This window comes from Geospiza fortis, unplaced genomic scaffold (genome assembly GCF_000277835.1).
Source record: "Geospiza fortis unplaced genomic scaffold, GeoFor_1.0 scaffold16, whole genome shotgun sequence".
In the NCBI taxonomy this organism is placed as follows: Eukaryota; Metazoa; Chordata; class Aves; order Passeriformes; family Thraupidae; genus Geospiza; species Geospiza fortis.
Window position 1 is genome coordinate 13,859,913 of NW_005054302.1, and position 25,858 is coordinate 13,885,770.

Consider the following 25,858-nt stretch of genomic DNA (forward strand, 5'->3'; position numbering starts at 1 on the left):
ACTCCATTAGCTAGAGAAGGATGACTCTCTCTCCCCAGCTTTTTTTTTTTTTTAATTCTATACACACCCTTCCTATTCCATAATAATTAGAATTTACAGCACATGGGGTAAAAAATGTACATATTGATACTGGCTCATATAACTTCCTTCCAAGAGGAATATTTTTTTTTTTTTTTAATTTCCAGTAAGAATTCAGAATAAAGGCTATCACATTTACTACAGCAGTCTTCAGATCTGTCTTTAAAATCACAGAATACAGAGCTAACACTAAATACCAATGGCATGTATGCCCCTTAGGGCATAGTTTCCTTATGTATAATGATCCTTAGAGATATGATCCAGTTTCTGTAGCAAATTCATGCATACTCTCAGACCCCTTCCTGACATTGTAAAGTAGTGTACAACTATTTCTACGTCTATTTCAAAAATAAAGAGATAATATTTATCAGTGGAGGAAAATTCCTGTCTCTGGAAGCTGGAGGGCAACTAGTGCTTATGAAAATGTCTGATGAAGGTAACAGCCAATCCTAACTCAAAATTTGACACTTATGTGATTTATAATGAAATTCCAAATATCTCATGGTTACTACTGAAAATACTACTTCATAAAACTTATGATGGGGGGAGGGGTTTGTAACTTACAAATGATACAGCAGAATTTAGAACCAAACTTAATAATAATTTCAAATCCTAGGATTGATTTTGATTTAAAAATATGTGGAAATATTGGTGCAATAAAACAGTAAACCTAACTGTATTTAACATAAAGGCACTATTTGAAGTATTGAATCTCACCTCTGCTTCTAACAAGAACAGAATTATCTTTAGTTCTGAGGAAATTAAACAAGGACTAAACCCACAACGTTTTATTTCTGAGAGAAAAACATCATCATTCAAGCCTCTGAATCAATGGCATTAATCTATTGCACTGAAATAAATTCAATAAAATATAAGCTTTTCCCCAATGATGCTGGCCTGGTGCCATCCCAGCTCTTTGTGTGCAACCTCCACCAAGTTTTTCTCTCATAGTCTACAAATGTAGGATTAAAACCTCACCTGCATCCTGCTTCCTTTGTCTCCTCTTTACAATAAGCTTTCCAGAGGAGAGTCTACACATTCTTGGCTCATCTTAAACAGGAACTAGCCCTCATTGCAGCCCCCAGGCACACTCAGCATAAACCCTGGATAACCAAGCAAAGCAGTCTCCTGCCTCTTCCTGGCTGAACTTGCCCTTGCAACAAATCCTCAGAAGTGAGAGTCGAAAGGCAATCACCTCAACCAAGCACAAAGACAGCTGTGTGTGTGCAAAGACAGGAACTAAGCTCTTGCACAGCGTTTCCCTAAGTAGATTCAGGCAGATGCTTTCTCCCCTTGCACTGGCAAGTCAGTTTCAGTCTGTTGGCTCTGGGAGCCCAAGGTTGGTGGATGGCTGAGTTAACAAGCCCTGCTGAAAAGCAGGGTGTGCTTGCTCAAGCCTAGTGCAGTGCTTCTGCAGCCTCACAACTCATAGCAGCAACTGGAATGATTATCATCCCAGAGACTGAAATAAAGAAAAAAACTCATAAAATGTTTCTAATTTAAGTATGTGTGCAGATTTTACTAAAATTTAATGGAAACTCATTCTTTCCTATAACATACTACCTGTGTTCAGCCCACAGCCTCCAAAACCCATAAGGTTTTGGAGGGGGACCTGAAATTGTGTTGGTTACCCCCACAGTTCATTCCTTTGAATTTTTCAGTACTTTGGGTGTAGAAAATAGCCATTTACCCTTTCCAGTGCAAGTGATGTCTTTTCCTGCCTAAATGGCAGAAGTTAAAATATGTGAAAGAGCATCAGCAAAAGCCTGCCTGTGCAGATCCAGCTCACTCCCTCTAGATCAGGGCAGTTCCAGTCACTTTTCCTATTCCCATATCCAGGGACAGGCTAGCACTAAGTCCTACTTCTTGCCCTCCCAAAGTTTGCATGAGAAATAAAAAAGTACAGATGAAATACCTCCTTTATATACCAGGAGTCTAGTGATGGTTTTGGAGGTAAAAGTGCCTGCTATAATGCAGTCAAGAATTTCAGATCACATCCAGGCAGGTTATAGGTCCTACCACCATGATCTGTGGGTGTCCTACCAGAGAACTTTGAGCTTTATTTCACTTCCAGAACAGAGACTGAAGCTCGAACTGTCAGGAAACAATTCAGATTTTAGGAAATACTTCTGAATTTCAGAATATGTTATTGCTTGAAATGACTGTTTCCATACCCTGTTAGAGACATGACCTTGCTGAGACCTGAGACACAACAGCACAGCCACAGAACTGTTATAAGATATTTACAGGGCTTGTCCTTTGCTACTGCTTTAGTTACCCACAGATTTCTTTTTAAACAGCCTCTTAATGAAATGCCAGTGTATTAAAGGGCTTGCATAACAGTCACTGAATTTAAAACCCAAGTGCCTGGCTACAACATCAGTAAAAATATTAGCAGAGCACTTCCTTATCATATACGGCGTCTCTTTATCCTTCTCCTTGCGCTTCATTTATGACTCTAAGTTCTATTTTTGAAGTTGTAAGTCAGAAACAGACGGCATACTGCACTATATAATTAGGAATGGAAAAGTCCCTGCAGCCTTTAGACTCTTAGAAGAAAATATATTTAGAAGCTTGAATATGTTCCTATTCACACAGTTTCAATAGAGGATGCATCAGCATTTCCTTTTTTTAAATCTCATTCCTTTTTTTTCTTAAAGGTCTTAAACTCAGCTGTAAGACTGCACTCCAGACACAAAATTGGCTAAAAAGCATTTTATTTATTGTTTAAAGGACTTTGGATCCTTTCTGCATTCTACTCTGTTTCTGAGAACTTCCTGGACAAAGCTGTGGCTCTCTCTCTGAGTCAAGCCTTTCTGCCATTCCAAAGAGATCCTTTTGTCCTTTTAGGTGGAATGTCTTTGGAATGCCTTTATCACAGGGTGTCTGGTTTTGGGAGTGTGTGTATATATATATATGTATGCGCACGCCTCTTGGCTGAAAATATTTCCCAACCTAATATCTGAAATCTGACCTCAAAGATACATCATATTACATCAAAATTGGCACGGTGAAATCCCATGCAGAGACATTCAAGCCAGCACAGACACTGACAGAGTAGATCTAGAGTAGAAATCCAGCCAGATCAATATCTTCCATATGTCTACAGCCAATTACCACAGGTAAATGGCAATATTAATGCAGCTCTGCAATGCTGAGCTCATTTAGCACTACCGTGAGCTCCTGCACATCCTGACATGCAGTGATTGATTTCAGGAGGGGATCATTAGTGGCTCCCAACAGGAACAGAAACAGAAAAGAGAGCAGTCACAAACCTTTAGCACCAAACTCTGTTCAGCAGATTAAAACCTTGGCCCCTGGTAGCAGGATTGCTGCAGGCACACACTGAGGCAGCCAGGCAGGACAGCCAGCAAGGAGATCTGCACTGGAGCTGCCCTGCTGAACCTTCTGACCACATCCCTACCAAACACCCAGTGGCTCACACAGAGATCCAGCCCTTGGCCTAAAGGAGACAGTGCTGCCCCTATGGCCAGAATGATCCCACTGTAGGGAAGCTCAGAACTAAAATGTGTGGAATAAGATGTTCACTCATCTAGAAGATAAAAGCTACATGAAGTGATAAACCAGACCAGGGCTTCATCTAGTCTGGGGTTTCTTTCCAACTGTGGCCTTTAGCAGATGGGAAAGGAAAAATATTAACACAATTTTTTATCCAGAATACATTTTCAGCTGCTGGACTTTTGTGAACCAAAAATACTTTTTTCTTTTTTCAATTAATATCCCTGGATAATTTCTTTTACACTAATTTAACCTTTTTCAAAACTCATGAAAACTCAACATCCCCAGTGTTTTTCATCAATGAATCTCACAGCTTTGCTACCAGCTAAAAATTCTCCTTGTGGTTATTTCAACCTGCTATTTATTAGTTTCATTTAATGTCCCAAAATCTTTTTGTGAGGAGAGCAAACATAGGTTCTCTGGTCATCATAATCTCCTACATGTGACACCTGATTTTTCATCCTAAAGGGCCTTGCTAGACAAGCTTTTCAAGCCAAAGGCATATAGCTGAACTACTGGTAACACTGATTTAATTTCAGAGATGGAAACACCCACTCATCTTTCTATATACCTGAATGCCTCTTGGCTGTAAGACCTACATATTTACAACTGAACTCTGAAATAAAATGGAAAGTTAAGGTCAATTTTTTCTATCATCCTTTTTTTCTTGACAAAAATGGCATTGGTTTATGCTGAACAAATTTTCCAGTTAAGCAAAAAAAAAAAAAAAAAATTAAATCTAATAAGCTCTGAATGAAAACAAAATTGAATTAACAAAAAGATTAGGCCGTCAGACAAACAAACAAAAATCAAAACAACAATCTGCTGTCTCCAATGTCATCTCAGAAAAACACTTTCATTGCCAGTTTCCAACACTGAAACTGTTGCACTTTGTATAATGTAGTGCTGTCTTTAGAGCGCAGTCTTAATATCCCATTCCTAAATTCTAAATCAGCTCCTCACCCAGGAAGCATCCTCTATACCAAGATGGCAGAAATTCTGCCTGCTGCTTTGACTTCATGAAATCTTTACATACATTACAGAAATTTACAAGAGTCCATAGCAACAGGCCAGGGAGTGATGACTTTAAACAGAAAAAGGGTAGATTTAGATTAGATATTGAGAAGACCCTTTGCAAACACCCTTTACTGTAAGAATAGTGAGATGCAGGTTGCCCAGAGAAGCTGAGGATGCCCCATCCCTGGAAGGATGCCCCACCCCCTCCATCCATCAGGTTGGATGGAGCTCTGAGTAACTTGGTCTAGTGAAGGTATCCCTGTCCATGGCAGGGAGGTTGCAACTAGAGGGTTTTTGGACCTTCCAACCCAAACTATTCAACGATTCTATGTGATGAACTCTAACAACCACAGTAATGTATGCAGGTCCATGTGTAAGATTGCTGCTGCACAGTCCTCAGGGCATCCATAAAGAGGAGATCCTGGTCCACAGCCTGTACTTTGCTTTCAAAACACAACACTCACTGCAAGGTTGCTCTGGCTCAAGCAACCTTTACTTGTCTTTGAGGAAGTGAAAGACCCTTGAGAGGAAAAAAAACCCAACACAATGATTTCATAGCCCCTCCAGTTTAGTGATCTGACTAGTCCTCTGGAAGCTGGAGCCTCACATTCCCCAGAGAGGACAGTGAATGCAGGTTCCCCGCCAAAGGTGATTTTTGCCACTACTTTTTTGAATGAAGGCAGCCCTGATTTGCTCTTTTCCTTTGGCACTTAAAAGCCATTTGGACCTAATTTTGTACCAAAAAGTGTTTGCTCAGCTTCAGTATAATATTCTTAAGTCTTCTTAGACCTGGAATTTGAAGATAGCAAAATTTATGCAGTGATGCAGCCCAACGTTCCATTGAGAAATGATCACAAGGGCAACGGAGACTTAAGAAATAGGTTATTTAAATTACTACAAGCCAAATAAAGAAACAGTGTAATTTAAATATGTTGACACATGCACTGAAAACTTTTTAAAATGTACTGCTGCCAAATGCACTAAGTATTTGTATTTTAAATTACTGATAAAAAAAAAAAATCACTTGGTAAAGAGATTCAAGGCAATTTTTAGCTGTGGGAATGAATTTCTTCCCAAAATGTCAAAACTAATACCATGCAATGATCATTCATATAATTTAAGAAACTTCAGCTTCAAATAATAATATTTCTTATGAAAATGATGAAAATAATAGTGTTCCACTATTGATTTCTAAATCAATATTAATTCTGAAATTTGGTACAATATTGACTTGGTATTATTTCAAATCTACTCATAAAGGCAGAATGCAAGATGGTCAATAATACTCAGGTGCTAAAAATGTCAGTATATTCTAAATCAGCTCCAAATGTAATCCTCTAAATCCTTGCCATTGGAAAAAAAACCAAAACCAAACAACCTATGCAGATAAAATTTCTCATATATCTACTTGATGGCTGAACCAACAACACTAAAAAGAAGTGCTGTTCTTTCTGTGTCTGATAAAAATCCAAGAGGTTAAAAATGTTTCACATACAACCCCCATGCAGCACAAGGAGAGAAGCAAAAGCCCACTCAGTCTGATGCCTCCCAGAAGAGCTGCATCTCCTAATGCACACTTTGAGCATGGGGAGTAGTTATTAACTAATGGTAGCTCATCTCATAGCGTGTAGCTATATGGGCTTGAGGGGAGGAGCACCTGACACCCATTCAATTTGCACACAGACTCAAGCATAAACTTCTAGAATAAAAGTAATATTTAAGTACATCTACAGCAGGAGGACCTCTTCTTTCACAATTTATTTTCCTTTATCATAAACATCCTGAAAGCAGAATAATACCCTGTCACTGCATAATGAGTTTGGAGGTACAGATGTTCTAAATCATTTATAATGAAATAATTTTCTGTGCCATCAAGCTCTCAGTTATTGCTTGGCCAGAATAACTCAAGGCAAATTAACTCTCTTGCTAGGTAAGCCACACCTGCGGTAATTTCGTACAGAGTTTATGATCTTACACTTCCCACATTATTCATTTTAAAATGTCCTCTGCATAATTAGCATCTTCTTCAAACAGAGTTTGGGACTCCAATACACAAACATACATCCAGGTAAAGCTGCTGGGTTGGAAGTGAACCAGACACACAAGTATAAAAGACAAATCAAAACAATTGTCCAAACATGGAAGAAAATTTTGCACTTTTCAGATCTGATTCCCACCTCAACTTACTGGAAGTGAAGCACAACTTTACTAAAAGCAAAAGATTTGCAGCAGTGCAGGACAGACACAGGCACAAGGAGACTGAGGCCAGCAGCTCCACCAGGTAATGCCTGCAGACATTGCCCAGCCAGCAGCCCCAGCCAGCCCACAGCTGTGTTTAAATCTGTGCCTGTGTTCCATGGTGCGCAGCAAGGGGATGGCTGAGGAAGGAGACAGGGAAGCATGGGCAGGACAAAGAAGGAAGGGGAGGGGGCATGAGAAGGGTGGGCAGGATGCTGGGACTGGTAGGGGCTCCATAAGCATTACTCTTAAACGCGCTCCAACTTGTATCAAATTTTCTTTATTAACCTCTTGAAAGATCTATAGGAATGTTTACTTTTTCTATTCCCCTCTCCCAAAATATTCCCCCACCCTGCATTTCTTCTCCATCTGTATTTCTCATCCAGCTCAATCCTCAGTTTTGATTAGCTCTTACCACATTTTTCCATTCCTCTGTCCGTTCTCTAACTCCCAAGTTATCCTCAGTCTCTCTGCGTCTCGTCTCCTGCCATTGACATGAACGATGCTTTCCTTCGGCAACTACTCCTACTAGCAGCCGAGTGCTGGAGCTCCCAGTGCATCCAGCCCTGCTGCTGGCTCGGCTCGATCCAGGCGGCTCTGGCAGCCTCTAATGGTGGCCAGAAGGAAAATTGCTGCTCCCAGGACAAGGAGTCATATCTGCCTGTCAACAGCTGAGGCCGGAGTGGAACACTGGAGAGGTGAAGGATGAGCAGAAGGAGGTGTAGGTAGCTGTGGGGTGTTGTGAGAGGAAGGTGTTGGGATAAAGGAAAGGGAAAGAAAACAAATCTCTGTAAAGCCTAGGATGAATGAGGGCATCAGGAAGCAGCCAAACTCCTCCCAGCTGCAGGGCTGCTTGGCAGGTATGGAAGTGCCGCGGGCCAGGAGCTGTAGGTGTGGTGGAGGGCAGGGACAGCTCTGGCTGTGCAGCTCTGGCTGTGCAGCCTGACTTACCCTCAGAGCCCCCTAGTCCGACTGTCCCCAGTGCCATGGGGACTGCAGGGCCCAGAGCCTGGGGAATGGCAGCACTCAGGGCCAGGCTGTGGCGTGTCCAGCCAGGGGACAGCCGAGCCGCTGACCTGGGACCAAGGTGTGCTTGGCCTGCTGAAGGCACTGAACTGCTCAGCTGTTCCTCAATCCAAGTTAAAATCCTCCCAGCTGACACCAGCAGAGTCTGCAGCGCGTTCAGGTTTGTGCAGGAAAACCAGTTACAACAGATAACCCAGGAGGCAATCCCAGGTTCAGGATTTTTACAAGTGCTTTTCATCTGGGGCTCTCAAAGGGCTTTGCAAATATGAACTCGTTTTAGCTTCACAACAACCCCCGTGAGGCAAAGATAATGATCATGGTATCCATTTTACAAATGGGGAAACTTGAGCACAAAAGAAGAAAAGTGTTACCAAAGATCAGGCCCAGCAAGTTGAGCACAAAATGAGCAGCACTGTGCTTGCACCAACAAGCAGAAAACCCTCCCTCCTGCTTAGGTGTGATTGGAATAGCTATTCCCAACATAGGTGCAGCCTTAAAACGAATGGAGGAGGAGAAAACACGTTGTTCAAGTTCAGTAAGAACCTCCACCAGCTTCAGAGCATCAGTACCATTAGGTTGCATACAACACAGCTGCAACTCAGATTACAAAAAGGTACCGCACAGAGAAAACACCAAGCTTGTTGTGTGTGTTGCTATGATTTGGAGTAACACACAGGCTGGCATGACACAAGCAGCACATAGAAACAAAGTTTTCCTACATCTTGCAAGTTTGACACTGAAACTCCCATATTCTAGGGAACCCGTGCTCTAACAGCTGCAATAAAAGTGGAGTAAGGAATGTAACAATGATGATGTACTATCAGAAAATATGTCTTGGCTAAAGTCTGAAAGTCCAAATTCTTTATGCAAATCACAGCCAGGAGTTTTGACAGAGTATGAATTGTCTCACCATGTACTAGTGGTTTTGGCTGTCAGAAATAAAATGCTGACCATTTACTTAGAATATTTAAAATTAGATCTTTGCTGCTTAAAAGGAACTTACTTTTTTTTATGGTCACTCAAATCAGTTTATTTTTTCATCTAAAATATTATTTTCAGGTTTCATGAAAATTGAAAGAAATTAAAAATTCAATAGCACCCTAGAGTGTTACACCTGTTGAGTACAGGAAGAGATGTGAAATATTTTTTCCTTGACTAATACTAGAGTCTACAGAAAGCTGATGATTTCAAAGGTATGCAACCACAGAAAGCTTCTTACAGATGAATTGTCACTGAGCTATTTAAACTTTTAACTGCAGTATTAGCGCAAACATGTTGATGAAATAATCACTTGGATTTGGCTGCATGATGCTGTTCTGCTACTGCAGCACTCTGGGATGACTGTAATTCAGGCAGGATGGGTACTGAAGGAAATCTTTGGAGAGAGATCATGAACCAGTTCAGTGCCACTGCATGGAATTTCCAGTGCAATGGGCATTACATAAGCTAGAGTCCTAGTACCATGCTAATTTGCTTAAGTGTTAGTCACAAGCAGTGGAATTCAATTAGTGGAAAAGAGCTCAGAAATGTATGGGGGAAGGTACTGATGCTTTGTGCTACAAAAGAAAACTTCTGTAAAAATGTCCATCACCGATGTCTATAAAGAGTCTATAAAATTCATCAGTTTCAAATACCACAATTCAGAGAGGTACCTTTTATTACTCATTAACTTCTATTCTCTTTGCCTGACAATTCAGCTGTTAAAACATAGTTTCACTTTCCTTGTATCTCATAAAAGGATTTTTACAGCCTACCACCCTATTTTCAAAATAGGAAAAGCATAATATAAATAACGATAAATAATACAGTATAAACCAATTCAGAGACACACTGGAGATCTGCAATACTGAAAAAAGAATGCAAAATTCACATACAAAAAAGAGAGAAAGAAGAATTCAGCCAACAAAAAATGAAGTGGTGCAGAGAACAGAGAACAAAATTACATGGTCCAATATTCCACTGATGATAAGACATATAAGTTGTTAACTTAAAACATGAGCTACAGTAAGACGTGTTCAACTTTGAAAATAACGTATGAAAATCAGATTTGGATTTTGTGACCTGCCTTTTTCATGTAGATCACCTGCGGTAATTTTTTTTTTTGTTTCAGTTCCATGGTAGCTCAGAAAAGATACAGCTACACAGACAAACAGAGTTAATAAGATCAAATTTCCTAACACAAACCAGGACAGAGTGAACAGTCAATATTTCATGATCTAATTTATGACTGTCTACAAAGCAAGCATGTTTTGCCTAATAGGGTGAATGCCTCTTTATTAACTTACTGCTAAATTATGTACTGAACTAATAGCATTGTCAGAGGCCTGTAAACAGTGCAGATATGAATCAGTGTTTTGTGGCAGCACCGTAATTATAATAACATCCTGAACAAGCTGTGTGCCATTGCAACGCGCATAGACCTGGTACTGATAGGCTTAGTACAAGATCAGAAGTTAACGGGGACTTAGGCAGCTAATCACAAAGCAGACACACTTCTGTTTTGATATATAAGGATGGCAGAATAAAACCAGCTCCCCAGCTGTATTAGAGGCACATGGCACTCTTGTAAAGAACATGATCTCTCCTGGGAAGGGCTCTTCACGTTAATCTGAAAAGGCCTCATAGCATCATTCTCAATTCAGTTTTTAGCAAGCAATCTAGAGCTACAAATGGACACCAATGGGCAACAACTGTGTGCCTGCTGCTGGAAAGATCTGGGCTTCAGTGTTTTTCAATTCCAGTTTTCAAGCTTTGAATTGATAGCATGAAATCACAAGTTTTCCTCTGTGTTTCATTTTAGTGAAACACAGACTTATTTTAAAATTTTGATCAGAACACAATCTTTTTATTTTCCCCACAAATATCCATGAAAAAGGGTCTTCAGAGTTCCTCTCTTGCTACATATAGCTACCTAAATTTATAATCTTTGACACTTCACAGCAGGTTAGTTGACAACTGAAGAGAATACCAATCTAATTTGTTTAGAGCCTTTGCTGGTAGGCATTTAACTGAAGCCTTTAAGGCACAGAAACATGAGAGAAGGAATCGCTACTGTATTCCAAGCTTTCTCCCTGATTTACTGGATGACCAAAGGCAAGCTATTTTGCTTCCTGTCTCCTGCCATTAGCACGTGTGTAATGTTCCTTTCCTCACACCAAGTCACTTTGAGAGATGAGGGCAGGAGGGAAATCCAATGGGGAAAACTGGCAGGGTGATGACTGGGCAACACAGCATACCTAAAAAATGCTGCAGTTTTACAACACAAAATCTCCTAGCAGTCAGTAATTACAGAAAAGGAAAGATATATTAACTAACGAAAGAAGATCAATGCACAGCTTTAGAACATTTTAACCTACGATATTCAGCTAGCTGGGGATACCAGTGTGGTTTCTGATAAGTCTGCCAAAGGTAACTCTCAACTGATCTGATTTTCTCAACCTGTTGAAATTCTCCTTACAAACGTCCATGCTTTTAAGGAAAAACAATTGATAGCTTCACAAATGGGAAGAGACTGGAAATCAGTTTCCTAGAAGAAAGAATGAAGGAAACAGCCACAGGTCTGGGCAGCTAACCAGGGCAATGTGCATCCTCCCAGGCACAGCCAATTTCTTCCCTTGGACTCAGCTCTTTTATCAACCCTCTTTCCTCTTGAGTACATGTCAGGCTTAAATACCAAAATAACCTCTGGTTCAACATTAACCCTTGAAAGTCAAGCTCAAGACTGTCCAAATCTACCTCACAGTGCTGTGAATTAAGTCATTAATATTCTGTCACATATGCAATAACTGACTTTAGTATCACAGGCTCAGTAAGATTCCTGTGACCAAGTCATTGGTATAAAATGTAAGATTTGAATTCTTGTTCTATACAAGATGGTATTTATTTTTTTAGATCCTAAGACCTTTTAAAACTCTCATTTTCAAACTTTTCTTTTCAAGAAGGAAAAGTGTATTTTTGATAGCAATACATAAGAAACTCATCTGAGCCTCTCATTCCCGTAGAGCAAGAAAGCTTTTTGAGAAAGCTAGCTCTACTATAAAATCAAATTTAGACTGCAAGAAACTATAATCAGCAAGAGTGATTCTTGACGCAAAATAATTTTGATTTATGATTGCTAAAAATGTATTAATATTTTGTGAGTCTGTGCTCTTTTAAACTTGATCATAATTGAAAGCTTTGCATCATGCTTTAAGTAATTTTCTTCCCCCCAATAAAGTTCTGCCACTAAACTGTTCTTCTGGTTCCAAAAGCTGATCCCTTTTGTTCTCACAAAAAGATAAATGGTTTTATATGTATTGCTTTTTAGAAGCCAGAGGTTCACTTATCATCGATAATCCAAAAGAAGTAACTACTGAATATTATACATTGAAGTTATTTGCTTTATGTGGGCAACTGAAACAAACACTGTTTTTTTTTTCTCTGACACAAATGTAAATAAAACAAAAAAAGGCACTGAGCCATAAGTACTGGAATTCTCTTTCTTCCAGAGAAGAAAAGTCCAAATTCAGAGCTTCTTTATTAAAAAGTAGATGTTTGCCCATGGACAACCACCATTAATGGGAGAGAAGAAGTCTTTATGCATCAAAAGTCTTAAAAGATCGAACTGTTGAGAGAAATTCTCCTTCAACTCAGTGGGAATGACTGCTACTTTCAGAGAGTTTATATTCTCTGTTTATATTCTATCCCTGACTTGAAACTCAAATCTTCAGAGAAACATGGTAGGAGGCATTGAGAGAAAAAAATAATCTCCATTTAGTTCCAAGATTGTTATAGTCCCATTTAGCTAAATAATTAAATCTAAAATTGTTCTTAAAATTCCATCAAATGGTATATTTTATATTATTTACTACATATTAACTTATACTATATCCACAGTTTTATTCTGCAAGATGAAGCAATAGTGTACTGATCTAAATGTCTTCTAAAATCTGAGTTGTGCAGTGTGATGGTTCTTACACTGGTTCTACAAGCCAGGGAATTTCAGGGAGAGTAGTACATAAACATATCCATTAGTACTTCCCTGGGGAGAGCACTGGAGGGGGTGCTGATCACCCCTGTCTGGTGACCAGCAACAGGACATGAGGAAAAGGAATGAAGCTGCTCTGGGGAAATTCAGACTAGATATGAGGAAAAGATTCTCTCCTCAGAGTGTGGTCTGCCCCTGGAAGAGCCTTCCTAGTGAAATGGTTGTGGCACCACATGTGACAGAGCTCAAGGAGCATCTGGACAATGCTCTCAGTTACATGGTTTAGTTTTAGTAGTAGTCCTGAAGCAAGCAGGGAGTTGGACTCAATTATCCTTATGGGTCCCTTCCAACTTGAGATGTCCTGTGGTTCTGTGCATCTCTGATTTTTGAAAGTTCAAGAAGTCTCTCAAAAAAGGGATTTTTTATGAAGATGAGTGAAGTCTAAAGTGACTAATAATTATTGCTATTTTTTAAGCAGAGATATGGGTCATGAAGTGATACAAACCTGCATTATGCATTGCACCTACTGTCAATAAAAGGAATAAAAGGTTTTCCTCTACTAAAGGAAAACCCCAGGAATATAATAATCTTTGTTTCAGTCTCACACTCAGGTTTTATTCACAAGAGTAATCTCCAGATTTGGAGAACAATTCAGGTTGGAAGGGACCTTTGGAGGTCATTTAGTCAAATCTCCTGCCCAAAGCAGGACCAATTTGAAAGTTCAATCACATAGTTTAGGAATTTATCCAGATGAATTTTGAACCTCTTGGAGAAGAAAGATTCCATAATCTCATGGAATACAAGTTATATTAAAGAGATCTTTTTTTTGGATTTTCCCTTATTACAACATGTGACTGTTGCTTCCAGTCCTTTCTTTGTGCATCTCTGCTCACCTTGATGCTGGTCTTCGGTGCTGCCAGAGCACACTGCTGGCTGAGGTCAAATTTAAGAATCACAGTGTCATTTAAGCTGGAAAGCACCTCTTGAGAGCCCATTGTCAAACCCTCTTTGCTGAAGCAAGTTTACTTGCTTCAAGTTGTCCAGGTACATATTTAGTCAAGTTTTAAATATCTCCAAGGATGGACACCCCACAACTTCTCTGAGTTACCTGTGTCCAGCAATCCTTACCATAAAAAAAGAGTTCCCTGATGATAAGATGAAATTTCATGTGCTTGTTGTCCATTGCTTCTTGCCCTGTCACTGGACACTACTGATAAAAGTCTGGCTTCTTTATCTTCACTCCCTCCCATCAGGTGTTTTTCCAGATATTTATGTACTTATACATCTACCACTGAAGAGTTATGCCTTCCCAGGTGCACTAGGCTGCATTTGCTTTTGCTGGACTTAGGTGAAACTTCAGCTGACCTACTCCTCCCCTGTCAACCCATGCATTCATGTAAAATATTCCCAAGGTTCTGGAGCATGAAGTCAATTTCTTACAGGCTGCTTTCATAGTCTTACTGTTTGAAGAACTTCAGTCAGCTAAGTCAGATCAAAGGGACATCATGTAAAATGCAGTGGAAGTGATTTTACAGCCTTTTATGATTAAAACCAGACAGCAGATATAGAAGCCAGTTTAGACAGCGCACACTGCTATATAATGTAGATTATCTGCAGGCAGAATGTGAAAGAAAAGTAGACAAAAAAGTATATATTTTTTCAGTCAATAAACACCAATCTCCCATTCTCAGGTAATTAAAAATTGGGCTTTTGCTAAGAAACCTATGTTATCACTACCCTTAGTAGTTTTTCCATGTTAAGCTTTTGTTCCTATAGAGTAGCCCTAGCCGATAAACTCTCTGTTATGAAAAATTATTCTCGTGTAAGTCAGTGAAGACTGCCCCTGGATATGGCCCTTCAGTGGCATATCAGTAATGACCACTGATAACTACATTTTCAGGTATTCCTAAAAAGTGACAGAATTGTGACTTTGCAGCAAAGTGGAACCCATTTGCCAGATAAAACAAGGAAAGGAGGAATCTTTCTAAAATCTGAGAGTAGGAAGAATGCCCATACCAAATATATGTTTAAAACATTATACAAATCTTAGTAATAAGATAATTATACTTGTACTGCTAAACTTATATTACAAAACACAAAGTTCACCACATCTAATCTTAAAAACGATTAATGAATTGCCTTAGTATGCTACTTTTTGTGGGTTTAGAAGGTCTTTCCAAGATGTCTACAACACAGAAATAATCACGAGTTAAATCTACAGTAGTTATTTAATACAGGGATGAGTTATGAAATATTTGATTTTTTACAGAGATAGCAGAATACTGCAATTGCTTCTGTTTTCTTAATACCTTAAACTAAAAAAGTTTTTGTATGTAATTAAAAATTCTACTAAAAAAGATACCATTGCTTTTTGTAAGGAATTCTTTTTTATAGTAGAAAGGCAGCTTCAGGTTTAAGACCCCTTTTATGTTCATCATGTCTATTTCAACAGCTTGATTTTCAAACACTGCTGTTTCTTCATGCTGTATTTTCCATGAAGCTCATCTGGCCCAACGCAGGCATTACGGTACAGATCAATACAGCTGGACTAAGCAAAGAAACTCCTTTTCATTTGAGTCACTAATGAAAGTATAGGCTCTTTTATTCTTCTGTTCTATTTTAGGCATTGGCTTTATGATGAAATGAATCACAACCTAGAAATGCTTAGGTTTTTCTTGAGACTAGCTTAGGAGTAGATAGCTGCATTTTGTCATAAAGTTACATGATATTAGTCCCATTCCTTGTACCTGCAATCTTAGTTAAAACTAAATTCTTCAGGCACTGCCAACCACCATGACTCCTCATCACTATCAGAGTAAAAAAAAAAAATAAAAATTCCAAAATCAAATTATTACTGTAGCATAAGAAATATCTCAAACTTGCTCGGTAAACTGGCCAATTCCCCTTACTTTTAGCTTTGAATTAAAGGAAAAGGCTTCAGGAAAAATGTTGTTACCATCTGGTACATTTTATGAATTTTAGACCATCTGTTTTTGGCAAAGGCTCTCAGAGCGAATTTCAGTGCTGAGACCATGAAAGCATCAAAATTTTATCCCAAGTTCTTCCAGTTAAATTGGCTTTTTTGGAGCATTAGCAGGCTGCAAAACCAACAGTAGCTTCTTTGGCAGCTTCTTTGATAGATGGAAGCCTTTCTGCATTTGGTCCATAAGGAAAGACCATTACAAGCACTTCCATGGCTCCCCTTGTTTAAGGGAGATGCTGCCATGTATTTCAGAACCCCATCAAGGGATCTGTATGTTTTTTTCAGGCTCTAAAGCAACAGACCACTCTGGAGATGACTCAGAACATACAGCAGAGCCATCACATCCTCATGGAACAAAATAATGTTTGGAAACAGCAGTAAACACACCTCACTATTGCAGCCAAATAACAGGAAGCATCTACAAATAGCTATGATTATTTAGAAATGGCTTTGTAGTTTGGGAAGTCTTGATACCTTAATGTATAAGACCAATGTGTAGTTCCTGAGCCATGAACTCAAAGGCCAGGCAGAGAAGACTCGCATGCTGATATTCAGGTTTCCTCCTGCTGCCCCATAACACCTTTCTGCACTAAAGTAAATACCTGCTACTAAGAAGGAGGTGGCACCATCAAGTGTTCTCTATAATACAGGATTTAACCACCCTTATTCAGTTGCTCTAAGCGTCTTCAATCAGCTGTCTTAGCACAAAGGAGACTGCAGTCATGTCATTTGCTTCCCCTGACCCAATGAAAGATCCAGTTGGCATGTGGCTCCCAGAGAACAATTATAATAATTACACATTTTGTTTCCAAACACACGTAATAAGTTTGTTTTTACCTGAGTCTTCCATCCTCTGCTGCAGCTCCTCCTGGTATAATCTTAGTAATGAATATCCCAGGATCATCCCCAATGTGTGGGTTATCTGTTCCTCCAGCAATACTGAACCCCAGGCCAGAATTTCCCTGGAAAAATAATAAAAAGTAAATCCATCACTCAGATGCTAGATTTCTACCGAATTCATTTGCATTGCATGTAAAAGTAATCTTGCTTCTTAAAGAAAGCATACTATTGGGCAACTCCATACTTGAATCCAGGTGACTCAGTCTGAAAAAATTAATTGTCAGTTAAAGAACAGAGGCTGTGAACAGAAAGATTTCCTGGAGCTAATGACAGAGTTAATGGATACTCCTACAGAAACAGGATTTGACCTAAATTTGTTTTCAGAAGCAGTCACATAAATTAGCATCTGAACTCCAATATTAATTCATCCAAGTCAATGAGAGCTAGAGGCTAGAAACATTTCAGAGCTTTGAAAAAAGACTTTCAAAATGACTGTCATTTATAAACAGAAACAGTGAAAAACATCTAACTCTGAAGTATTTTATTATACTAGTTTCTGTTGAAGACTGACATGCTTCAAAAACAAACGAAAAAATCCCACAAAACAAGAGTACTTCTTTCATCCTACTGATCTGCTAGGACAAAATTTTTGAAAGATATTATAAGACTCTACTCAATAATCTCACTTATTGTTTATACTATTTGTGAGAATATCATGAAAGATAAATAGATATGTACACACATATGTGCTCTTTCAAATTAAGTCACTGTTTTTCACACACATTTCAAAACCACAATTCTAATTCTTTTTTGGAAGTATATATTAGTAATGCTTTTCTATATAAGTCAGCCTTAAGTACATGTTTTGTTTGTTTCCTGTGTGAATTAACTTTTTTGCCAAGAGATTCTTTCTTATTTATAGAAAGGCAGATGCAGGTTTAAGAACCCGTGATGCATAGGGAATGTCGTAAAATTCAATGCAATACGTGCTACTTTCTTTAAGGGCCTCTCAGCCAAAAGTATTTTCAGTTAGGTATTTAGACATCACAGTGATATAACTACATACATATTGCAGAATATGTACCGCCGATGAAGTCTATTTAGGGCACTAAAATACTTTTCTTTCATTACCTTCTTAGACTATGGGGAGTTGGTTTATTTTACTGCTGCTTGTGATCCCGTATCTAGTTCTGTTCTAGTCAGGAAAGTTATTAATAAAAATGGCAGCTCCATACATTTTTTCCTAAATAATTTAAATTAAATGTCACTTCTGCATATTTCAACTGTACTTCAATGCACTCAATGTGATGCATTTTGTGTGTGAAAGCCTACATGTTGCCTGCTTGCAGCATGTCAGATTCTGAATGCTGTTATCAGTACTCTGCATTCACAAGAGATGCAGTTCTCATTACCCAAGAGATGAACACTCAATGTGCAGCTCAGCTGTCAGCATATAATTGTGAACTAATTTATAATCCAAGGAAATGGGTTTAGGACTGCGCATATTGCAACGCTTCTCAGCCAGCTATAATGTGGAAATCATTACAGTACTGAAACACTCTGTATATATTTTCTGTAGTTAGCAAACACCTCCAGGCCAGCATTATAAATCTTTGATTTAATCTCCCTTTCATCATTAGGATCATCTCAGATTCAGGCTGTTCTCCCAATATTTTAACACATACCTAATTATACAGCACATTTTACAGTAACATTCACTCTCTAAATACTTTAGAAGTGTTTTCCTGAAATCCTTTCTATATGACATATTAATAATTAAGCTAACTGTCAAGTACGAAAGAAGAAAAGACTACTTATACATACTTCAGGAAACCTGGAACAAAATCCCTAAACATTAGTAAAACAAAGGGCAAATTTCTAGAAATGTTGAGCAATACCTGATTTGCAATCAAAAAAACCCCAACAAATCTCTAAAAATAAAATTGTTGTATTTATTATTAACTTCAAGGAGATTATAAAAATATGCAGTAATCTGTATTTCTGAAAAGAGGTAGATTTTCAAATCTCCAAAACCTGATTTTGAAAGGAAAAGGCAAAGAGGAGGGTAACAAGGACAAATCTGGGCATAAATATTAGCACAATACACAAACAGCAACACCACAATTTTAAAAAATGTATCTGAAGAGCTTTAAAAAACTATCAAAGCTTGCCTGTTATGTGGGGTGTGCTTAGATGTTACAGTTCAACAAAAAAAAATGCACTCGATATTTTAGGAGGAAATAATTTCTATGCTCTTTTCCTTCTACTGTATCTTTTTCCATTAACATTTTAGAGCTAAAAAATGCTACAGCAATGCTGGCTGTAAGCAGTGATGTGGTAACACTGCTGCACACTTCTCAGGAGAATTATTGCTATTCTTGACATTTATCCATAAATGTGCATCTGTTATAGTGCAAGACTCTTCTGATTCTGCCCCTTAGGAGCAACCTTTTAAAAGCACAGGGTAGCACTCCTCACTGGCACTTCTGTATCCAGAAAATTTCAAGCAATTATTCTGGCTGCAGTCCTTGACTTGATCAACAGGATCTACAAGCTGTCAGGCACGAGCTGCCCTGACAAATAGGTACATCCCTGCAAGGCTTTACTGCACCAGAAACTCGCTGCAAAAGTTAAGAGCAATTACACTTCTTTTCCCCCTCTATAGTTTATGAAGGGTCTGCCTTGCCTACATGGAAAAATCTTCTTTGTACCTCAGATCAAAGCCAACAAGGCTAAAAGCAAAGCTACAATCACTCATGGCTTTTTGAGAACCTTGGTTTGAAAAATAATGCAGTAGGAACATTCTGGTTATAAGCGACTGTATTTCAGTTCTGAGCAGCAATACTGACACACAGATATCTCTCCTCGTGCCTCGTGCTTCTCTCCATGCTCTGCATTCATGCAGGTTCTCCAGCATATTGTTGCTGTACTAAAATCTCATTGCCCTTGTCAAGCTGTAATTCCAAGTTCCAGTAAGTACTGTTTACTACTGCAATGCTTCCTAAACATTTCCACAATGCTTGGTTCCCCACCCTTTAGTTTTTGCACCTCCTTTGTCCCCATTCCGGACAAAAAAAAGTGTGGTAATTATCTTCACAGCTTTTCTTGGCGTATCTGTCTCCCTCCCATTTCATGTGAACCAATGAAAATGCCATCCCGCACCCAAAACAACAACTGAACCATCACTTAGCCACGGCATTTTCCAAGGTGGAACACTCATGCTTTCTCTCATGCTGATTCATGTTTGGGTGTGGTTCCCCATAAATATCAAGTTAATTCACTGTACTCTTTCTACTCCAAACCTTACATCCCTTGGATGCTTACAAAGCAAGTTAAAAATGAGCTCAGAGGCCTAGTGACAATGCAGATAAATATTTAATGAGAACTAATAACAGCTGATAGAGAAAAGTCTTCCTCTTTTGGAATACTCCACTGATACTTCTTAATTGAAATTCATATTTAGGCCTTAATATGTTTGCCTGTTTTATTTCAGGATCCTTCAGCAGAAGAAATCTATGCAAAAATCCCAACACTTCAACAACTTGTTGAAGTTTCAACTTCCCAACACTTTAACAACTTGTGAAGAACAAGTCTCAGTCCTATAAACTTTTAATGGTATTGCTCAAACATCATTATTAGCATGTGCAAATATATATATATAGATAGATACATACACACAAAAATAATTCTATGATTCTATATAAGGGTTCATATCCAAATTATTTTGTGTTCAATTATTATTAGCTAAATTATCTCTGTACCTAAACCTTTCCATCTTTTTGTCCAATCTCTCAATTTCTACTACTATAGAAGGCCCACATAATTAGTTACTGACTATACGAGGAAGATTTGCATAGAATTGCACAGCAATAGATGGATGAATGTACTTTTTAATTGTTAGTTTAGTTTCTTACTACCTTCCCCACCTTTTGTTGCAAGGCTCCAGTCATGCACTCAGACTGAAAGAAGGCTTAGCATAGCACTACATGCCCAGTTTGGTTTAAACAAAATATTGCCTGAGTTTCCTCCTGTTCATGCTGGATATCTCATGCTTCTCAGGGATTTACCACCAAGCTCAAATTTGTCTCTTGGCTCAGCTTTACTTTTCAAACACAGAAAATTAGGTCAAACTACCACATCAAAACCACTTCTTGCAGCCCAGCCCCTGAGGCCGCCTTCCTGCTCTTCTGTGAAGGGAAGGTCAGCACTTCGTCTTGAGGTTAATTACACCTGCCTGCCTCCTTTATGACTTTCTCAAATAGGGCTTTGCATGCCACAAGGACCATCTGAATTCTTTATAGCTCAGCCTGGGCAGAGAAGAGGCCTGGCTGTATTTCTTCTGGCCCTGGGGTGGCAGACAACCTCTGACAGCCACACAGCCTGACTGCAGATGACGGTGTTACACCTTCTACCAGCACCGAAACACAACACTTGGGGACAGAATAAGATGACAGATTATTCACATGCCAGGGAAAGAAAATAAAATGTGTAAGTTGTGGCCAGTTTGAATCTCTTACCTTAAGACTGTTATACTTACAAATAACGATCACAAAAATAAATAAGAACCCCCGGCAGGTACTGGTTTTGGGTAGCCAGAAGGCCTTGAGACCTATCCTTCTTCTTGCTTAGCCTTCCATCTTGTGTTCTCCCATTACACACCTCTGTGAGCAGCCATATATCAGGCTGCAACTTTGTAAGGCTGCAGCCTTTTTATTTTGTCAGTAGTTGACAGAAGTGCTCCACATTCTTCTGTAGGAACAGAGTTTAGCTGACACCAAGAGCTACTGAAGTTATTTTCCCATGATATTGCAGTTCAACATGGATGATAGCCTTTACTACAATTCTACAAATTATTTTGTCCTTATTGTGTCTCATTTGTCTCTTTTTTTCTGCTCAAGAAAGTTTGACTAAGAATGATGTAAAGTCACTCAGTCTTTAACAAAATCATGGAAGAATGTAAGTCCAGAAGGAGAAAGAATATCAGAAATGCATATCAAGAGCAGACTGAGTACTTCTCTGAAAAAGGGATTGTATTTTACAACACAAGTGATTTGTATTTTACCATATTAAACAGGCTTACCACAATCACATGGAAATTGTTCTCCATTTTAATTTATTTTAAATTCCAATCAATAAGGTGACAGCAGAACTCACACAGATGCTTTTTGAGTGAGTTAATTACTTCAGTGCACCTAAAATAATTTCTCAGAATCTTCTGAACTGACATGATTTTGAAAATCTCTAGCATTCAAGTAAGAAAAAAAAAGTTGAACATCACAGAATTCACTTAATTTTTGCTGCAACCTGACCCTGACACCACAGCATATCAGGAAGCCATCAGAGTTTCAAAGTACATCAGTTAGAGAGTGAAAAATCTAAGACAGAGGGAGTAATTGTATTTCCCAAAATGTTTTCTAGAGGTTAAAAGCTGTTTCAGGTGACAACACATAATCCCAAAGCCTCTATTATTTAAATAATCTTTTCATTTTGGTGCTTAATTTTGAGTTTTTTAGCCCACTGGCTTAAGGTTTTTTTTTTCCTATACACTTCCTACCTCTACGCTGGTGTTCACAGCCAAATTTCTGGAATGCTTTTCTTTTACAGATGACTTAAAAGTATGAGTTTCTGCCTAAACTTGTAGGTTTGGTCAGAGCACGTTTAGTCAAGAGAATGCTCACAGAATGACAGCTCACTCATTCCTAGATTCCTAAAACCAAATTTTTTAATTGTCTATTTTTTTAAATTGTCTTCCGTTGTTACAATTGTTAAAGACTCCATCAACTTTGTTACTGGCGCTCCTTAAAAAGTTGTGTGTTGCATTTTATAATGAGAATTATCCTTCAGCTTTTCAAGAGCACTCATGATCTGTAGGCTCAGAAAAACCTAGCCTTTCCTGAGCCTAAGCAATGTTGATTTTATCTTGTTTATGCAAAATTTCAAAATACTTAAATACAAAGATAAGCTACATCCTGTGAAGGAAGAGTAGGCTTGGCATTCGTTAGAATTTCTTAATTTCACACACATGCAAAAAAATGCTAAATTTTTCACCTTTGGCTACGACAGTCAGGGTGCTTTCTCATTCTGTAATGCATACTTTTCTGGTATAGTGTTGGTTTAGAAATTATGCTCTTTTATTTAAAAAAAAATATTTATTTGGTTTTGGTTTTCAAGTCTTCTAATGTAGCACATTCCTTTAAGTAAATGTTGCTGCAAGAAATGTTAATTCATTACCTATTGAGTTTGTTTCAGGTAGTGGAAAAACACCCCTTTGCAATATGAAACATACTGTGAGACTTTCATTTGAAACTTGCTTTTATACATTTTAGAAAGTTTTTAAAATCCTTTTGTACTCATTTTAAACTTAAACATTTCTGCTGAAGTCATAGCTTTCTTTTTAAAAGTAAAATATGGAACCAAAACTTGTTTTCTGCAGATATTCAAAAGAGTTAGCCTGAAATACTCAGCAAATTTTTATTATGTCCAAAATTAACCTCTCACAGAGTACTTTTTAACAACAAAAGCTGTTTTATAAAACACCAATTTCTGAATCTTTGCTAAGGTTGTTACCATCTTTGGCTTTGGGTTCCTGTTTCAGGATACTTCTGTTTCAGATGAAAAAGACAACATCTTCTCCCATGAGACAAAATAACAACCAAAGTAAAAAAAACCCAACAAACCCCTGAAACTTCTTCCAAAAAATCACATTCACTCTTATTCTACAAGACTGGGTTTCTTCAAGAAGTACTTGACAGCATGAGAAAGTGAAAGCTGAGAATGAGACTGAGAAATTTAGAAAACTGTGTGGAATTAGCTTTTTTGGAAAGAGACAGGAGAAAAAAATACAAAATGCTGTGGGCAAGCAGAGTGAATCCAGTAACATAGTCTACAAGTGGGAGAAAAGATTGACAACTCCATCCATAATTGGCATGGGGGATTAGATACAGACCAGGATTTGCTGCTGCTCTGAAACAGTCTGTGAAAGACTTTCTCTTTTTCTTTGTATTAAAGCAGATAAGGTTACCTAGTTCAGCACCTAAGATGCTTATAAGTAGGAAATACCTCTGGATATACCAAGCCAAAAAAGGATGATCATGTGAGATTGCTGTAAAGATCTGAGTACTTCTGCAGACTTTACTCAGTAAGATTTTTCTCCACAAAGTACTTCTTACCTAAAAAATACAGCCCTCCTTTATTCACCTGATAGTGAACCTATACAGGTTTTTTTTTCTACTTTTCACTAAGCCATGCTTAGATTAACCTCACATATGTAGTGGGAGTGTTACCTGTCACTCAAAAATGCCCAATTCAACAGCACACTGCCACATTTGCAAATAACAGCTTAACACATTTGTCCTGGATTGCAAGGCAATGTGTGTATTTTATTTACCATCTGTAAGAGCTGTGGCAGTTATCTTCTGTTTATTGGGCAGTTTTCTTTATCTCTTCCATAAACCAATTCTCCCTTCAGGGAGACATCTGCTGTTAATGGACTATGGAGTGTCACTGCATAACTGATAAAAATTACAGCATCCCATTGTGAGATGCTCCGCCCAGAAAGAAAAGGCAAGCATTCCTAACTAGATATAATCTGAGATTTTCAGACACCAAAACAGCCTTTCCACTAGATTCCCAAAAGAACAGCTACCTCCTCCACTAGATGTTCAGAAGAAAACTGCACCCTTCTACAAGATCACTGCTTCAACAGAACCACACCTACCTCTCCAAGAAGATGCAGCCACCATTTCAGTTAGATTGCTACCAACACCCCAACAGGGTGTCAGGTCATATTCTGACTCTGTCAGTGTTGTTTTGTATTACTGCATTGCTTATCTTATTTTTTATTTTCTTTTCTAATAAAAAACCTGTTATTCCTGCTCCCATATCTTTGCCTGAGAGCTCCCTCTTAATTTCAAATTTAAGACAATTTGCAAGGAGGAGGTTTACAGTTTCCAGTTCAGGGGAGGCTCCTGCCTTCCTTAGCAAACACCTGTCTTTTCAAACCTAGACAACATTAACGCTTCATCCCACTGAAGCAAATAGGTGAATTTATAATATGCAATGTAATTTCATCCAATTCAGGATTTTGATAGAAAATGTTTGTTAAACTCACCTACTCAAGGCACTATGATCTTTAAAACAGGATTCTGCTCTGCAATTCTTTCACAATCTGGCTATTATACTTCCATTGGTTTTTACGTTCTGAAGAAAGAATGATACACGCCAAATAACCAAACCATTTTCTGCCACACAGTGCCTGATTTTTTTGCTGTCTCCCACTCTGTAACACGAATCCTGACACATCTAGTTCTGTCTTTTGACTTCAATCATTCCACCAACGTTTTCAGGTATTTGCACATGCTGTACAGTATTGTACTTCTCCTCTCCAGTGTTTTGTCCAAAGCCCCAGTTTCAAAAGCCTAAACATCAAAGCTGCATTTATGTCTCATTCAGAGAACAAGAACATTTGCATATTTACCAGAGTACTGTTGAACTCTTTTTTACTTTCAAATCTACTCAAGAGTAACATAATTCATGAAATTCTCACTTCTCCCACGTACACTGGCACACTCCCTAGAGTCAGGGTTTTGAGACTCCACGGTTATATCATGTTCCATATGGTACAGATTTTCATCTCTCATGATGCCATTTGTTTTCAAGGCCCTTATCAGGTTCAGCACATTCATTACAAAACCACAATACACTTGACTACAACTGCTTCATATGCTTACTCTCACTTGATAGCTGTAGAGTGATATGTTCTCTCAATGCTGCACAGACCAAGTATGGTATTCAAAAGATATATTTCAAAAAATGATCCAAGGGGTTTTACTTTTCATAATACACATGAAATCTGTAACACTGTAAAACAGCATATCTAGACAAGGAAAGAAACCACTTCCAAAGTGAAGCAACTCATGAAAAAGTGATAGTGTGTCCTGTGTTTCTACACAGATTGAAGCAAAAGAATAGATGTGAATTCTCTCCAGGCTGGGTTTTCACTATTTTATCTATATTAAGCTCATATTAATAGCCTCTGAGCTGTGACAGACATGTATGCCTAGTTTCTTCCTCAATGTGTTTCTTGTCCTACTCCAGTGATATCTGTTAGAATTGTCTTTTCTAGCATTATGGAACCATATGACCTTGCCTGATCTATCTCAGAGAAGTGGGGCAACATATGTCCTCTTTAA

At 38.4% G+C, this 25,858-nt stretch overlaps 1 protein-coding gene across 3 annotated transcripts in view; it reads right to left on the minus strand.

The window, feature by feature from the left end:
- The window catches only part of DLG2 (discs large MAGUK scaffold protein 2), a 911,187-nt gene that overhangs the window by 322,313 nt on the left and 563,016 nt on the right, over window positions 1-25,858 (minus strand). For all 3 annotated transcript variants that reach the window (XM_031066024.1, XM_031066022.1, XM_031066023.1), the window contains one exon: window positions 16,665-16,789. In XM_031066024.1, coding sequence (XP_030921884.1) covers window positions 16,665-16,789 — 125 coding nt within the window. The remainder of the gene's footprint in view (window positions 1-16,664; window positions 16,790-25,858) is intronic.